Source organism: Histoplasma capsulatum (assembly GCF_000150115.1).
Source record: "Histoplasma capsulatum G186AR genomic scaffold supercont2.2, whole genome shotgun sequence".
Classification (NCBI taxonomy): Eukaryota; Fungi; Ascomycota; class Eurotiomycetes; order Onygenales; family Ajellomycetaceae; genus Histoplasma; species Histoplasma capsulatum.
In genome coordinates this window covers 1947296-1963684 of record NW_025544802.1, presented here as the reverse complement: position 1 = coordinate 1963684, position 16389 = coordinate 1947296, and the positions used below count along the sequence as shown (strand labels likewise).

Here is a 16389-nt window from a genome sequence, read left to right as displayed (position 1 = left end):
GCTTCTCAGCTTTTCTACTTAGCAGTCTTTACCTGGTTGAGCCCAGCTAAAGGTGACAGCCATGTGTCTAAAGCGAGAGCTCACCCCCCGACTGCCTGCGCAGTATGTTCACATTTTTAACTTCAACAATCTCCCTTTTAATAAAAGATGATCAGTGTGTAACAGGCCGTTTATCGATCAGATCGATCCGAAAGCAACCGTGACAGATGCTTGTGCTTCTTTCGCCGCTCTCGACGCCTTCAACGACAAAATCTCCTCCCCTATCCGATCTGTCACCCATGACACAGACTTCTTTTCTTATTACCGCTTGAATCTGTTTAACAAGCAATGCCCATTCTGGTCTGATGATGCTGGGATGTGCGGCAATATTGCTTGCTCCGTTAATACTTTGGATTCAGAAGACGATATTCCCCCGATCTGGCGGGTGGAAGAGCTGAGCAAACTGGAAGGCCCCAAGGCGGGACATCCGGCGAAGGAGCTCCGGCAGGAACGGCCAAAGGAGAAGCCACTCCAGGGTATGCTAGGTGAGGACGTGGGGGAGTCCTGTGTTTTCGAGTATGATGACGAGTGTGATGAACGAGACTACTGTGTCCCTGAAGACGAGGGCGCGACGGCGAAAGGGGATTATGTTAGTTTACTAGATAATCCAGAGAGATTTACGGGTTACGGGGGAGAAGGGGCCAGGCATGTCTGGGATGCGATCTATCGGGAGAATTGCTTCCTGAAACCACTTCCCACTTCTCAACAAAAATCACCCCTCAAGTTCCCGCTTGGTAATCTTCAGGCTGCGAAGGATTTCAAAAAGGTTGTGGACAAGCATGAACGAGACCAAGTAGTCATGGCTGCATCGCGGAATGAGGGCTACCCGTTGGATGATGAATGCGTAGAGAAGCGTGTCTTCCACAGAATCATCAGCGGCATGCATGCCTCCATCTCCACTCATTTATGCTGGGACTACTTCAACCAAAAGACTGGGCAGTGGCTCCCCAATGTACAATGCTACAAAGAGCGTCTCCACGACCACCCAGAACGCCTCTCAAATCTTTACTTCAACTTCGCAGTCCTTGTTCGCGCTGTGTCCAAGATCCAAAAGCACCTCCAATCGTACTCCTTCTGTACCAGCGATCCGCCACAGGATATCGATACGAGGCAGAAAGTCCTCTCACTTGTCGACACTATTTCATCACAGCCGAAAATCTTCGACGAGACCATCATGTTCCGCGATGAAGCTGCTAACGGCCTCAAGGAGGATTTCCGCAACCGCTTTCGCAACGTCAGTCGGCTCATGGACTGTATTGGGTGTGACAAATGTCGGTTATGGGGTAAGCTGCAGACAGCCGGGTATGGCGCGGCCCTCAAGATCTTATTCGAATTCGACGAGACGAAGAACGGCGAAAACCCCCCACTACGGCGGACGGAGTTGGTGGCTCTCATCAATACCCTCGGACGGGTATCGCATAGTATCACTGCCGTGCAGAACTTTGAGCAAGCGATATTGTCTGGAACGGAGGATAGTCTGCCCGTCCATACAACTCTTCCGATAGCTTCTCCACTCTCCCCTGTTAAGCCTGAATCTTCTACTAAAGGTAGAGGCCAGGATAAAGAGAAGGTGAACCCCTCGCGAAAAGATCAGAACGAGGAGCGCAAGACTCTTTCGGTAGAAGATCTAGAAGACGATGATGTCGAGTGGACACAAACGACAGCTTCTAAACCCGGCCCCACAATCGAAAAGCAGGAACAGGGAATCATGGATGTTTTCTGGGAAGAATTCGATGTGGTATGGCGGGCGTATTTGTATGTGCTTAATCGTTGGATTAAGTTTCCCGTTATAGCGTACGTTAGCAATATTTACTTCATCCCCACCAACCAACGTGACATTTCTAACGTGAGACACAGATGGAGAATCCTCCTTCTGGAGCTTAGCCGGCTGTGGAATTTCTGGCTTGGAGTCGCGGTCCCGCCGCGGTCTTGGGAAATTCGCATTCCCAATCGCGACGAACTTTAAATTTATAAAAGGCTTCTGGACGATACGATAGGTACAAAAATAGAGGTTCGTCTGATTTGGGAAATAAAATGTTCCATTTTATTACCGTTACCGCATATCCCTTCATACCTTTCCTCCATGTTACCTTAGACAAGGCAACATTAGACGGAGGGAAGCCAAGGACACCTATTTATCCAAGTGTTGTTTTTGTTGTATCTGTTGTTCATGCATCTATATACGTATATACAACTTCCCACAGTGCGTATGCCCCTGTTCGAATACACTGCATACGGTATATCAGGCGTTGGAGCATTTTGAACGAATCCTTTTCATTTTACGTACGTTTTGCACTCTGCAACTCTGCAACCCCCTCTTCATCCCCAAATTGTTCGGAACATTTTTAGTTTTATTATTTTTTATTTTTTTTTTCTCTTTCGGGCTAAAAATTTTAATACCAGCTGAGCGATATTATTTATTTACTTTAATTTTCCTCTTCCAGCCCCCCCAATTATGGTTATATACTCGTTCTCACCTTACTCATTTAACTACGGACACATTGGTAAAGAACAAACTATGCAACGATTCCATCAATAGACAAAACCATGGCCCAGTCCGGAGACTCCGCAAGGCGGTATATGCACGAATGTTTTAGCCATCCATCCCCAGACCGAAAATATGGGAAGATTGCAAGTAGGCATATGTGGAAACCGGGAACGAACGCTTGCTCCCAGGACATGCTTGGATCCATCTTACCTCGATGAGTAAGGATTACTCTGCTGTCGTCAGTTGTCGCGAATGGGCCTGACCTGACATCATGATAGAAGGCGAAAAGCGTTGCATTGCACAAAAAGGGGATCGAATTCGCCTATAATCTGTAACTCGAGATAGGCATCACAAATGCCAATTGGATAGAGGACGTACGGAAGGTGGTCACGGAAGCGAGATATCATGGGAACAAAGTTGCGACTTTGTGAAAAGTCTTGAAGTATTGATTAGGGGGTACAGGTTTCTACATTGGCGTTGGTTTTCTTACTGGATTTATTGCATCTTGATAAGACAACACATCGTTTCTTCGTTAGAACACCCTCCCGTAGATTGGCCTCTATGGTTGGAATTCGGGTGGTGGTGGTGGTGGTGGCGCCGCATGTGATCCAAGGCTGCGACCTTCAATGCAAGGTGAGAGAATTGCATCTGGCGGTGGTGTGGATTGGGAGGCATATATAAACGCAGTATGTGCAGCGTTGATTAATTTGACTTGGTGTATCCCTCTCCGTCATCCGTCCTTTGCCTCAACAATGCTCGTCTTCATGATCCCAGTAGATTTCCACCACTGCGATTGATCGTGCGTCGGCTGTTGGCATCCTCGGCTCTGCAGCAACTGAAAATTTGTCCCCCGCCCCCGGGCTTGCTGAGTCATCCTGCCTCCCCATCCTCGGCCCAAAGTTGTCCTGCATGAAAACACCATCCTCGACGCATCACATCAACTGCTTCCCAGCGACAGGTAAACAACATCATTTCCGAAAGCTCGGGTCAGAAAAGGGAGAAGAATACCCACACCTCACAAACCAATCTCGAGCTTTTTCCCGCTGATTAGAGCTATCTATTGCGTTTGGGGCTCCTCGCGATTAGCCCACCACCTAGCCTCCTAAAATACTAAGGGTTCTTTACCATCTACTGCTACTGAGTGGTAACAAAAGAGCTTCCACGAGTGGTGCGTGTGTGTAGACTGAGCACGAATGGCATCGGCTTCGCCGCCTAAGCCATGGGAGAGAGCCGGTGCTAGTGCTGGTGCAGCGGGTGAGATAATGCCCTCTTCCATCCCTTGCCTTCGAAATAAAATAAGAATGGAATGCATTTCTATCCTGTGCCCATTTTGAAACAATACGTAGCTAACAATTCACCTTTTCTTGCGGGGATTGACAGCTGCCGCGGTTTCAGGCCCTCTTCCCAACACTTCTGCTGCGACCACCTCTACCTCTCCCGCAACGACCACCTCCGCTCCAGATCTCCCCTCACGACCTAGCTCTCTCAATTCTGTCGTTAGCCAGACAGCCTCAAATTATTCCCCATACGGCACGTCACGTCTGGGCCAAAGTCCGTATGGGGGTGCATACGGTGGCTACAATAGTTACACGTCACCATACTCGCGACTTGGGGGTATGGGGTCGATGTATGGCGGATATGGTGCGGGATATGGTGGTATGTATGGTGGCATGGGCGGTATGGGTGGATACGGTGGCATGTATGGCGGCATACCGCCAGGTGGAGACCCAAACAGCTTGACAAACTCTTTCAACCAGAGTACGCAAGCCACATTCCAACTCATCGAGAGTATTGTCGGTGCATTTGGAGGTTTTGCGCAGATGCTGGAGAGCACCTACATGGCAACTCATAGCTCTTTTTTCGGTATATCTCCTCGGCTCCCTCTGATCTGTGGGTAATAAATTATCTCTCGTGCTGACAGAAAAATTTCCTAGCTATGGTGTCCGTTGCGGAGCAATTTGGCAACCTTCGAAACACTCTAGGCTCCGTTCTGGGCATCTTTACCGTCCTCAGATGGTTCAGAACCCTCATCGCAAAATTCACTGGTCGCCCACCTCCTGCGGACGCCACATCACTCACCCCGTCTGCATTTGCCGTTTTCACGGGAAAAGGCCAAATGCCAGCAACTCTTCCTGACGGTTCCCCAGCCCCACCCCGTCCGTCCAAAAAGCCCTTCTTCTTTTTCCTTGTCGCTGTCTTCGGCCTCCCTTACCTTATGGGCAAGCTCATCCGCACACTCGCCCGCACGCAAGAACTCGAAGCCAAACGCATGATGATCGGCCCGAACGCGAACCGCTCCCAGGCAATCAACAACAAAACGTCATCGATCCTTCGAAGCTCGACTTCTGCCGGGTCATGTACGACTACACACCCGAATCCCCAAACACCGCCGGGGTCGACCTTGCCGTGAAAAAGGGGGATCTTGTCGCTGTCCTCAGCAGATCGGATCCCATGGGGAACCCATCGGAGTGGTGGCGATGCAGGGCCCGTGATGGCGCCGTCGGTTACCTCCCAGGCCCTTATTTGGAAACTATCCAGCGAAAACTGCAGCAGCAAGCTATCATGGCGGGTGCTGATGCGTCTGAGTCTGTGTCTGCTCCATTGCCTCTAGCTTCGTCGAGGAATAATACTGTGCTAGGCGCCACGGGTTCTGCTGCTGACGAGCAGCTGAAGCAGAGGGCAAACAGTTTGAAAGCTACCTACACTAAGCCCGCCCTTAAGGGCAAGATGGGAGATATTTCTCCTGAGAGTTTCCAGAAGAGCACCTTCTATTCCTGAAAAATTGCTTGAAAAAAGAATATATAGTTAATTACCGATTTTTTGTTTCTTTGTTCAAACGGGGTTTGATGAAGGGTTTCCAACGGTTTAAGCTAAGTCTTTTTTTTTTTTTTTTTGGTGTAGTTGGTAGGTGCGCAGGGACTGTCTTTCTTCTCCTCTAAACATATTTTCGCTGTTCTGGGCATTTCTTCTTACAGTACCCGATTCCCTATCCTCGCGCCACACCCAAGATTGTCGTTATTCCTCTTATATCCGTCATGTCTCACTTACGCGTCTGTCATTCATTCTTCAAAGTTTATTTATTTTACCCCTGAAGTACATGTGTTACTAAGTGCCTAGATAACTAGGCATTGTATGTTAGGAGCCCGTCACAGAGAACATGGCAGGCAAGGTCGAAGAGGAAACGGCCGGAAGTCATTCAGGGGAGACTATTAGTAGTCTCCTATTTCGTGTATATTTTTTCCCTTTTCCTTCCGTAACATGTTACCACATTATAGGGTAAATAATTTGTTGTTTTCTAATTGACGACAAAGTGTCCGCAGATTAATTAAAAAAAATTCGGGTTGTTTGTAAAGTTCAACATGATTCAATTCTTAAGAAGGCAGGAGATGTATCTGCTGAGCTATTCAGTTTGTGAGTGTATATCTCAGAGCTCGTCAACAAACCTGTCCATGAGGGTTGCAGCCAAGTTTGGCGAGAAGGTTAACATGTTCAAAAATTGGGTCGGATTGACCAAAAGTTGGCTGGTTTTGAAATCTGATTGAACGAGCGGCAGCTCCTGCGGAGTTGGAGATGGCAATTGGAGAGATAAAACTGAGAACTGGAAACTGACGTCTACTGTCACCAGAGTTGTTCTCTCTAACTTTGAGTGGAGCCTTACAATAATTTTTTCAATAGTTAATCAATTTTGCAAGATCACATAATGAAGGATCCTCGGCGACTCTCAAGTCAAGTAAGTATGTTGACTGAGGTAGCAGACTTCTGCTCTCTAATATACATTCTCTCAAACAACCAGAGTGAACCGAAATTTCCTCATCCTTGGCGACAATAACAGAACAGAGAATAGGACGGTATTGATAAACTATTGCATAAGCTCCATCTAGGTAACCGCTTTTGGCTTTACGCTCGGTAAAATCGCTGCAATGTGAGCTTGAACATATATGTATGCTTAGATCACGAGAAGAAAAACTCCGGGTGGTCAAAATCCTTTCTGCGCCCTAAGGTCTCTCTTTCTTCATTTTCAGATATTAACAAAAACGACCCCAATGATACCATATTACAAAGCTTTGGTTTCTAACAGGAACGGAGGCATTTTGTTCGGAATATGTTGATTTAGTGGAGGGGATGGAGGCGAGACACCTGAACGGACCAAGATGGCTTATTCCACGTTATATATACATACCCACAACTTTCTCCTTCTTTCTCCGCCGATTTCCCACATGGCTATCCTACTTGAAGAGTGTTGGTAAAGTCTTTTCTTGTAGGCAGCAACGGGTTGAGTGGAGGAGCCAATAGAGAATGTTGCGAGATGGAGTAGGGTTCCGGATAAGAGACGGATATAATCTGGCCAATGGCGCAAAGGGTGGCCTTTTTGAAAATCGGTTGGGGTATCGTACAAGGAAGCTGGGCTGAGCAGAACGGCGTAGACTGATTTCCCAGCAAATATTCCTTTTCGGGGTTGAATAAACCAGCCTTGATCTATTTTATGTATAGATATGGGCGTAAAAGGCTCCCGTTCTTATTCATTTTACCCAAAAATAGACATAATCTCATACATTGAGATTTCGCATGCCTTGCCAACGGAACATTGTACACTTTGGCTCTCAACGGTTCGGCACAATCGCGGTTGTAGCTGGTACAGGAGGACCAGATCCCGCGCTTGTAACATTGCTCGCGTGTGCCAGCAAGAACTTGCAGCACGTTAGTGTATACTTGCAAGCTCGGGTCCAAGTTTCGTCACTTTGGTTGAAGCCAAGCTTGATGCTCGCATCTCCGATTTTGTCCCGTTTGATCTCATACGGCAGTTTGAGGCCCGAAATCTGTGCTTGAAGAGCACGAGTCGCTGGCGAAGAAATTCCTGGGGATTGATATCTGGAGAGTCTAGGAGGTGGGGAACGGGAAGGTAACGATACGGGTGTGTGCTCCACGTGCTCACCTAATTGGCGAAGGCACTCAAGAAATGCAACCATACCGGCATCGAAACGACGGTGGAGCCACGGGAGGTGCAAGGGAAGATCACCCGAGGAATATAGATCTAGTGATGTAATCTTTGGTGTGAGGGTTGTGTCGGGACGATTACTTGAAGGGCCTCGGTGAGACGTGGTAGCATTCGGGGACTGCTGGGGATATTCTATCTTTTCGATCCTTGACGTCGAGCCCAAAGGTTTTAATTTGTATCCTTGGAATTGGAAGCCTAGTTTGTCGGCAACAGTAGCAAGCAGGAGAAGAGTTTGACCCCAGGCAGCATTTATTTCGGACCACTCAACGGACGGGTTTGCGAGACGACCAAGACGCAGTCCATTAATGGTGCCAAAATACCCATCATGGCCTATGCAGAAAGTGTCATTATAAACGTTCGTCCGCTGAAGGCGCTCAAGTTGCCGAGAATCATGATCGTACTTCATATTCAAAGCATCGCGTTCATTTTGGAAGTCGGATAGTTTCAATGCAAATGCATTGCGATCACTCCAGAATTGCTCTTCTTCTAGGTCAAGCTTGCGAGACTCCTCCTCTAACTCAGCAATCTCTAAGTCAACGGCAGTCTTTTCTTTCTCAAGGGCAAGAAGCTCCTGAAAGGCATCTTCCTCGGCCTGTAGTGTTGCTTTGAGATCATCTTCTGCAGCCTGTACTTCCTCTGGAGATGGAATGGAGTTATTTAAATTTTTCAAAAATGAGACATATGCGTCCCGTTCCTTTGTTGCGGTCTGTAGCCTTTTCTGAAGCCCTTCGATGAGCATCTCGGTGCATTCGGTACAGATCGGGTGATCGATATCAGAACGCGCAGATATGATCTCGAATAGACGGGTGGTTTTTTCAATTTGATCAGAATATGTTTGGGTCCCATGCTCCGTTGTTTGTGCTTCGGACAGGTTCCGTAGACTTCCTTTTGATGGTCGCCGAACATCACCGTTCACTGTTGGAGCGGCATGCGCAGGCACCACTTGAGACTCACTTAGCATGACAAACGACATGCCAGGTCCATCTTTCGGCCCTGTTCGAGACTGCCCAAGTGGGTTTCCTGTACTATATCGGGGTGCGGGCACGGTTCTTTTATAAACAGGGGATGTAGCTCGCCGTGACACTTGGTCGTAACGTTGCTGTCGATCTGGAGGGAACGCAGCGCGTGACGTAGATTTGCTGGATGGGTCAGATAATGACTTTCCGGTCGAGCCTGATAGACGTCAGAGTTAGAATACATCATTTTGGAATCTAAATACTGACCTATGAGTAGGTCGAAGGCCGCTGGGTTCAAATCCTCGAGAGAACCATCAACCTTCAGAGGAATACGGCATTTCTGGCAATACATGGTTGCGGGATCGAGAGCTCTCGATCATGGAGGGTAGTCAGGAATCAACATGGGTTGTGCAAGCATTTAAAGGCTGAGCTCATGCTCTATTTTCGAGTTATCTGTTATGACTGACATGGAAGAGACGGATGATGCTGGCGGTCAAGTGGTTGATGGGCCTGGGGCCGAGAGAGCTGCGTGATTGATTAGATAAGGTTTTGGGGCTCAAACGAAGCTTGATCCGATTCAACGTCAACAAACAGAACGAGTCCTTCAAGTAATGCTTTCAATTGCCAACCTACGTCAAGCCAAATTGATCTTTTAAAATAAGTGAAATCTCCGTGGCTATCGAAACTCCACTGACATTTACAAAAAATATTGCATCTTCCAAGTGAATCTGGACAGCTCGCGGCGAGCCGTGCTTCTTCCGAGCTCCTCATAAACTGCCAAATTCAACCCGACATGCCATAGCGACCCTACCGTACAAGAATCATACGGAAGACAGCCTCCACCGCGAGAAATCGCCACCATGTTCGCCGTCCAACCCTAGACATCGCTATTTCTTTTCAACGTATCGATAAACTTTGCCCTCTGCTAATGCATTCCGCGTTTCTTAACCCCACACATCGTCACGATGTTGAATGCGGAGAGGCCAAGAAAGCGGGCGCGTATATTGGGGCTCTGGGACTCGGATGTGGGTGATGTGGCATCTGAAATAGATGTTAGCGCGGCCCGTCAAGCGAATGATTTGCGATTGAAATCTCGCTTTGAAGACATATTCGAAAAATATGGAAAGGACTTCAGTTCTGTCGGAGACGAGATTGATTTGGCGACAGGCAACATCGTCATTGACAATGGACATATTGAAAGGATGAAAAATGAGCAAGACCTTGGTTCTCAGCCTTGGAAATACGACTCTGATCCTCTTGGTGAACCTGAATTCATTACGGAAAATGTCACTGAAGCGCAGAACGCTTCGAATTTAAAATGCATGAACCAAAATGAAAAATTTGCATCGGCGGAAGAAAGAAGCTTAAGAAATAATATGAACCTTGAATTTCCTTCTGGAAGCTATAGCGACAATACTGAACCTCACAACGGAAACCATACTCCAGCTGAGAAAAGTCTGCCCCTTAACAATATTTCCCTGCTTAGAAACCCAGCCGACTTTGACCAAAGACGCCCAAGGGCAAGCTCTCACTCTGTAGCTGCTCTGTGGCAAACTCCAGAAATTGATGAACGCCTTTTCAAGTCTTCTCCACTCCACACTCCTCTCCCAATTTTTCGCAGGAACCGAACAGCGTCGCCGCCAAATTCCGGATCTCTATGGGCAGTCCCACAATCTCGTCGAAAAAAAGCACCACGGACAAGTTGTGGCCGATCCAGTGGAATGCAAAAGTTGCAATCAATTCCAAAGCCCAGAAGCTCTGGACCTATTTCGGATTCGGATTCTGATGACCCTCTGCATGGGAGCCTTCCTCCACTTCAAACACCATCCAAAATTAATATCCCTGCTAGAATTAAGAATGCCATTGACGACCCAGCTTCAACCACGGAAAAGCCTGGGGGAGTCCTTGGCACTTCCTCTCCATTGCCAGACCATGGCATAAGCACGGAGGAGGAAAATAATCCGCGACGACCAGAGAATGGGATTATGGAAACATCGCCTTGGTCCTCCGCGAAACGTAACAAGGAAAGATATGTGGAATCACCGTTATTGCGAGCGAATGGTACCATTGAAAATGAGGTAACAACTATCTCAGAAGCCGGTAGACCCTTAGCAGACCCTAAATCAATTACGCATATACCCACGGCGCCACAACCAGCAAAGCAGAGCACTGCAATCAACCCTTTCACTCCTAATGAAATAAAAATAATCTTAACTAAACGGGCAGTACAGAAGCTCCCATGGAAAGAGGTGTCCCGATCGGTACCCAACAGAACCTCAGGCCAGCTGAGGTATTGGTACTATGTTCGATCCGCCGACATCAAAAATGGCCCGCCAACACGAACACCTTTAACAGCCAAAGAAAAGAATATACTAGAAACCTTCAAATCAAAACCTGATGTGTCATGGGAAGACTTAGAAGTTGCATTCGAAAACCAAACGAGAAATGAGTTACAATGCAAATGGGCTGAGATATGCCTCGGGAAAATGTGGGAGGCCTGGAGAAGCACCCGTTGCTTACCTCCACAGAGTCAGGACGGAGATTTCAAGGCACCACCCAAACTGCCAAAACGACTGTTAGCGCCAAAATCTCCCTCGCCAACGAAGCGTTCGAAGACCGTTCACACAGCCTCGCCTTCACCGATGTCACGTAGCCCGTCCTCTGTTCGTAGTGCACTACTAAGACCAGCTGATGAAAGTTCCGAAAGTGATGATCCTCTCTCAGAGGCTTTTGGTTCTGCTTGGAGTGGATCGGGCTTGTCGACGTTTCAAATTGATACGCCTCCTAAGCTTCGTAATCCGCAGAGGAATCGGAGCTTGCTGAAGGTTAAGGCGTCACCTCGGGCAAATCGATCCGGCTCAATTTGATGCCCATAGCGGATTTTGACAATATATATATCCCATGGAACTAAGTTGCATTATTATTAGGCATACAGCGTCTACTCCTCGCTCCCCTTTGCATTGAGGACATCTTCAAGTTTCGTATCAACTGCACCCGCAACATTGCCAGCTTTTTCCCAGAACTTCGATAAATGTCGCGTCCCTGAATCACAAAGTATGGTCACGATCCTATGTCCCGGTCCGAGTTTCAAGGCTGTTTTAACTGCTGCGAAGCCTTGATTATCTAGGTTAATCACTTTCCTGGACAAAATGAAAAGGATGCAAAAAAGAGTGATTGGGACAAAACTTACAATTGACCGCGCTGCTACTCCCAATAAATATACCGTCCTTCTCCACCAACCACCTCGCCATCGCAATCGCTTGGGCATCGTTGACCCTAACAACATCATCGATCAACTCCCTCCCAGCCTCAAAGTTTAAGGTAACACGGTTAATCCCGATACCCTCGACAATAGTATCCACCTGTCTCCTCCTCCGCGTTCCCTCACGCTCTTTCATGTCAAACATAACTCCATAACGGACGCGATTAAAAAGCCCACTGCCTTGCGGATCGGCCAGTACAACAGACATATTGGGGAGCCGAGGCTTAAGGAAACGTGCGACACCTGATATCGTGCCGCCAGTGCCCGCACCAGCAACAAATGCATCTAGCTTGCTCTCGCACTGGGCGAAGATCTCGGGGCCAGTTGTTCGAAAGTGGGCCTGCCAATTAGCTGGATTTTCAAATTGGTCGGCGAAGAAGCCTCGACTTTGTTTACCAGCCGCTCGCGAAACCAGCAGATCCTCATCTGGCGTTTCAGTTATTTCGTGTGTGGCATGAGGGTTATGGCTGGTTCTTGAAGAAGCGTGAGCTGGAGACGACTCTGGAGACGAAGAGTGTGATTTCGCGAGAGCACGTGCTCTATTTACAAAATGTCCTGTTTCTACAATAGGGGCTGGCGGTACGCGGTCGACTATGGCGCCCAGTTTGAGAAGGAGATTCGACTTCTCTGTGGATTGGTCGGATGGCATGCATCTATTGAGTTTACCGCATTAATAAATGAACATGGCCTATATATATAGATAGAGGGAATACACAATTGATGAAAAGGTGATATAGTAAACCATACATATGCGCTAAGTAACCCCTGGCTCTGGCCAACGTCGCGAGTGAAATTCCCGTAGATCCCACGGTGCCCTCGTAAATGGCGTCTCCAGAGTAAGGGTGGAGAAGACCTTTTTCTTCCGCCTGAATGAATGGGTCAGCGTCTTAAATAATGTTATACATGGGTAGCCTTCAGGACTGACCACCTGGATAATATTCAGTGCCACACGATCTTTAGGGCTTCCTCCAGCGCCATTGAGAAACTGCAATGGATTCATATCAGAATCCTGGTTGTGCACAAAGCAGCGATAAATACATTGATGATCCCGTCATATGCATACCTCGGCCTTTGCGAGAATCTCACACCCCGTAGCTTCAGAGAGGGACTTTATCCTAAATAGGGGAGTGTTTCCGATGCACCCTTCTATCCCGTCAACAATGGGGGGTGGGCCAGGATTGCACGGTAGGCAGTATTTCATGTCGCCAATCATGTCACCATTTTTAGCTTCTATCCCCCCAAACGCATGTCGTTCATTCTGTGCATCTTTGCTACCTTCTCGTCGCCGCTGGCGGTAGTGGCGCTCAAAATAGAGACATATAGTATCTCTGATTCCAAAAGCGACAAGAACACCTGCGAGGAAAGCAGCAGGGATGTAGAGGCGCGGATTGTCTGTCATGATATAAAAATGCACAAGAAGATGTCATTCATGTATTCATGTTGGGAGAAAATGAAGATATATATATATGTTCCGTATTGGCAATTGCAAGTTGGAATAAGCTCTGCCAAGCCATTTTTTATGGGTTTTGTTCCGTGGTGAAGCTTGGACCACCTCCGCTCCGAAGTCAACTTTTTCTCCCATTGGGACCGGGGACACAGCACCCCTCTCCGCGTCTCCGCTCCGGTTCTTCCAGCTCTCATCCTGCCGACGCAATGGATTCACCCGTTGTGACACACATATTTCGGCAGTTATTTCGCCATAGAGGGTGTCAGATTTCCCATCCTCATCCTTGCGCCCTTCTCCATAACCCCTTTGCGCCCCGGCCCAGAAGCCACCGTCAGTCTCGTACCTATGCCAGCAAGCCGACGCTCAGACGGCGAACACTGGAAGACCCTACCTTCTGGAAACACAGAACAGATGACTTTCCGAGAGACATGTCCAAGGAACTGCGGGAGTATCCGATGGTGACATCTACAGATTTACGATCACGCCCCCATCGACCAAGACGTGTGAAGATGCTGGCGAGGGATTTTATTGAAGGTATTTTACACATGCCGCGACTGATTGCGTTGCTTGTATCCCGTTGTTATTATGTTTTCGATGGGTTAATCTCCTTGTTCCTCTTCTCCAGACAGCTTGTATAATCCTCATTACGGCTACTTCTCCAAGCACGCGACCATCTTCGGTCCTGGGGAGCCTTTCGATTTCAACAATATGGCCGACGGACCCGAATTTGATCGGGTACTAGGCCAGCGATATCAGGAATTTGAGGACAAATTGGATGCCGTGGAATACGATGAGAGTCGCCAATTATGGCACACACCAACAGAGCTCTTCCGCCCATACTATGGCGAAGCAATTGCTCGGTATCTTGTTGCGAACTACAAACTTACGCTATTTCCATACCACGACTTAACCATATACGAAATGGGAGCCGGAAATGGGACTCTGATGCTTAATGTATTGGATTACATACGAGATGTGGATCCTGAGGTCTATCAGCGCACAAAATTCAAAATCATTGAGATTTCGCCTTCTCTTGCCGATCTACAACAGCAGAACCTGAATAAGTCCATTCACTCCAGCGGACATAGGGGCCATGCGGAGATCATAAATCGCTCCATATTCGACTGGAATACCTACGTGCATTCTCCTTGTTTCTTCCTTGCGCTCGAGGTCTTTGATAATTTCAGCCATGATGCAATCCGTTACGATCTAGAAACCGGAGATCCCAGGCAAGGGTGCGTCCTGATCGACACTGATGGTGAATTTTATGAATATTACGTCCCGAACCTAGACAGTGTGGCCTCGAGATATCTTCGAGTTCGTAAGGCTGCTGCGCGACGACCGTTCGCTACACCACTCCGCTCTCCTCTTGCAAGGAAAATACAAGCCGCCCTTCCGTTTGCGCCGAACATGACATTACCGGAATATATACCCACCCGCCTGATGCAGGTTTTCGATATCCTGCATGACTACTTCCCAGCCCATCGGCTTGTTACAAGCGACTTTAACAGCCTTCCAGACGCAGCGCCTGGTTACAACGCCCCAGTCGTTCAAACACGATATCAACGCACAACCGTCCCAGTCTCAACTCCATTTGTAGGGCTCGCTCCATTTCAAATTGAACCCCTATAATTTCAAAACCCCCTCTTCCCTTTGAAGATAAGATTACTGACCCCGCGCCTACCCTCCTCACAGGTCCACCAAGGCTACTTCGACATATTCTTCCCAACAGACTTCGACCTGATGGAAGACGTATACCGCGCCATCACCGGCAAGCTGACGCGGGTTTCCAGCCACGCTGATTTTCTCGAACGCTGGGCATATGTCGAAGACACGGAAACGCGCAGCGGCGAGAACCCGTTATTGAATTGGTATAAAAATGCCAGTGTTATGACAACAGCTTGAACATTATGAACGGGACGAGATAGGATGAATTGACTTGTCTTCTCGTGGTTGTGGCCAGCGCCACCTTGTCAAGAACAATGCAAGTAAAAGAGGGTTTCATTAATTGGAAAAAAGATCATGGGTCGGAGGGGCTACCTAAGAGTACCGCATGATGGGAGTTTGACTTGTACAGTCTAGATCCTTCTCAATGATATTTAGCGTACTATCACTGATTGATTAAATCTCAACCATGTAAATATGTAAATCTTCCTCCTGCCCCTCAAATATATTTCTTCCATTATTCTTGATTTTTCATTCTACTTTCCTCGCAGTTTCCCCATTTTCTCACTCTCTTCTTTCAAGTTCTCGTTCTTGTGTCAATTGAATCAACTACACCATCGTGGTTTTGCTGCTCCACCGAAAAAAGTATTGAGCAGCAACTAGGGTTCCGAATTGGGAATTGCGAAGGCTATAACTTCGTTTCAGGTGCTTGCAGACGTACGACATTCTATCATCTGACAGCAACCTTTCATCTAGAAAATCCGCTCCCAAACAAGTGTCACCGTAATCAGGTGGCTGATATAGTTCAGCTAACTTCTGTCTTGCATCACCTCAAAATTCAGCAAGCATTGTATTCTACTTCGTAGGTACCTCGTGGCTCCCATTTTGAATGCGGTGTTTTCTATTAAGAGCCAATAACTGCCTAGACGGTCCTTGGTCAAGTTTTGCTCTTGAGATTTTGAAAGACGTGTTGACAGGGAATGAAATCAGACTCCCATATCCTCATTCCCACAAGGCTGCAATTTCTCCCCTTACTACAGCCAAACAATCCCCGGATCCCAATTACTCTGTTGCTTGACGCAAAATTGCACTAAACATGGGAAGTTTAATGGCATTCAGGATGTCCGAACATTGCCACAAAGTTACCGAATATAAATTATACATATTCTCTAATAATTAACTACGCTAGTGATTATATATAAAATTAGCAGTATTTATATGAAAGGGAATGTGTGAGTCAAAAGCGAGGTATAAACAGGATTTGTAAGTGATGCAGACAATACACCAGTACTACGCAGTATGTTTAATTTAATCCAGCACAACACTCCTATCAAGAGCTCTGGACATCACAGGCGGCCGAATACAGCTGTAGGACGAGCCCGTAGACCCTTCAACACCTCCTTTCGCCTGTCCGAGGCTTGCTTACTCTGCGGTTGAGAAAGAAACATTTCGGCCAGGTCGTTGGGCGCCCAGAGGGGGAGGGGAAATCAATAAAATCCTCAACACGCCTAAGCCGACAATCAAGCAGTCAAGCTC

General features: G+C 47.6%; 7 protein-coding genes across 7 annotated transcripts; 5 read left to right on the top strand and 2 right to left on the bottom strand.

Moving 5' to 3' along the window:
* Positions 1-61: 61 nt before the first annotated feature.
* Positions 62-2374, top strand: HCBG_01882 (oxidoreductin; the record flags this gene model as incomplete). The annotated part of the gene is made up of 3 exons (XM_045428931.1): positions 62-102; positions 166-1833; positions 1897-2374. 3 exons carry the CDS (start codon positions 62-64, stop codon positions 2003-2005), a joined length of 1818 nt encoding a protein of 605 aa, XP_045290717.1.
* Positions 2375-3720: 1346 nt separating this feature from the next.
* On the top strand, positions 3721-5305 carry HCBG_01881 (peroxin 13; the record flags this gene model as incomplete). Its single annotated transcript, XM_045428930.1, has 4 exons — positions 3721-3781; positions 3908-4390; positions 4462-4683; positions 4752-5305. The coding sequence occupies 4 exons, from the start codon at positions 3721-3723 to the stop codon at positions 5303-5305; spliced, it is 1320 nt and encodes a 439-aa protein (XP_045290716.1).
* A 379-nt stretch (positions 5306-5684) lies between these two features.
* HCBG_01880 (uncharacterized protein) lies at positions 5685-6453 on the top strand (the record flags this gene model as incomplete). Its single annotated transcript, XM_045428929.1, has 5 exons — positions 5685-5739; positions 5881-5938; positions 6234-6257; positions 6321-6375; positions 6409-6453. 5 exons carry the CDS (start codon positions 5685-5687, stop codon positions 6451-6453), a joined length of 237 nt encoding a protein of 78 aa, XP_045290715.1.
* A 43-nt stretch (positions 6454-6496) lies between these two features.
* HCBG_01879 (beclin 1) lies at positions 6497-8902 on the bottom strand (the record flags this gene model as incomplete). The annotated part of the gene is made up of 2 exons (XM_045428928.1): positions 6497-8696; positions 8747-8902. The coding sequence occupies 2 exons, from the start codon at positions 8829-8831 to the stop codon at positions 7129-7131; spliced, it is 1653 nt and encodes a 550-aa protein (XP_045290714.1).
* Positions 8903-9444: 542 nt separating this feature from the next.
* Positions 9445-11132, top strand: HCBG_01878 (uncharacterized protein; the record flags this gene model as incomplete). The annotated part of the gene is made up of 2 exons (XM_045428927.1): positions 9445-10769; positions 11021-11132. 2 exons carry the CDS (start codon positions 9445-9447, stop codon positions 11130-11132), a joined length of 1437 nt encoding a protein of 478 aa, XP_045290713.1.
* A 285-nt stretch (positions 11133-11417) lies between these two features.
* On the bottom strand, positions 11418-13140 carry HCBG_01877 (cysteine synthase; the record flags this gene model as incomplete). Its single annotated transcript, XM_045428926.1, has 4 exons — positions 11418-11584; positions 11670-12394; positions 12489-12607; positions 12805-13140. The coding sequence occupies 4 exons, from the start codon at positions 13138-13140 to the stop codon at positions 11418-11420; spliced, it is 1347 nt and encodes a 448-aa protein (XP_045290712.1).
* A 225-nt stretch (positions 13141-13365) lies between these two features.
* Positions 13366-15093, top strand: HCBG_01876 (uncharacterized protein; the record flags this gene model as incomplete). Its single annotated transcript, XM_045428925.1, has 3 exons — positions 13366-13722; positions 13814-14784; positions 14884-15093. The coding sequence occupies 3 exons, from the start codon at positions 13395-13397 to the stop codon at positions 15091-15093; spliced, it is 1509 nt and encodes a 502-aa protein (XP_045290711.1).
* Positions 15094-16389: the final 1296 nt, after the last annotated feature.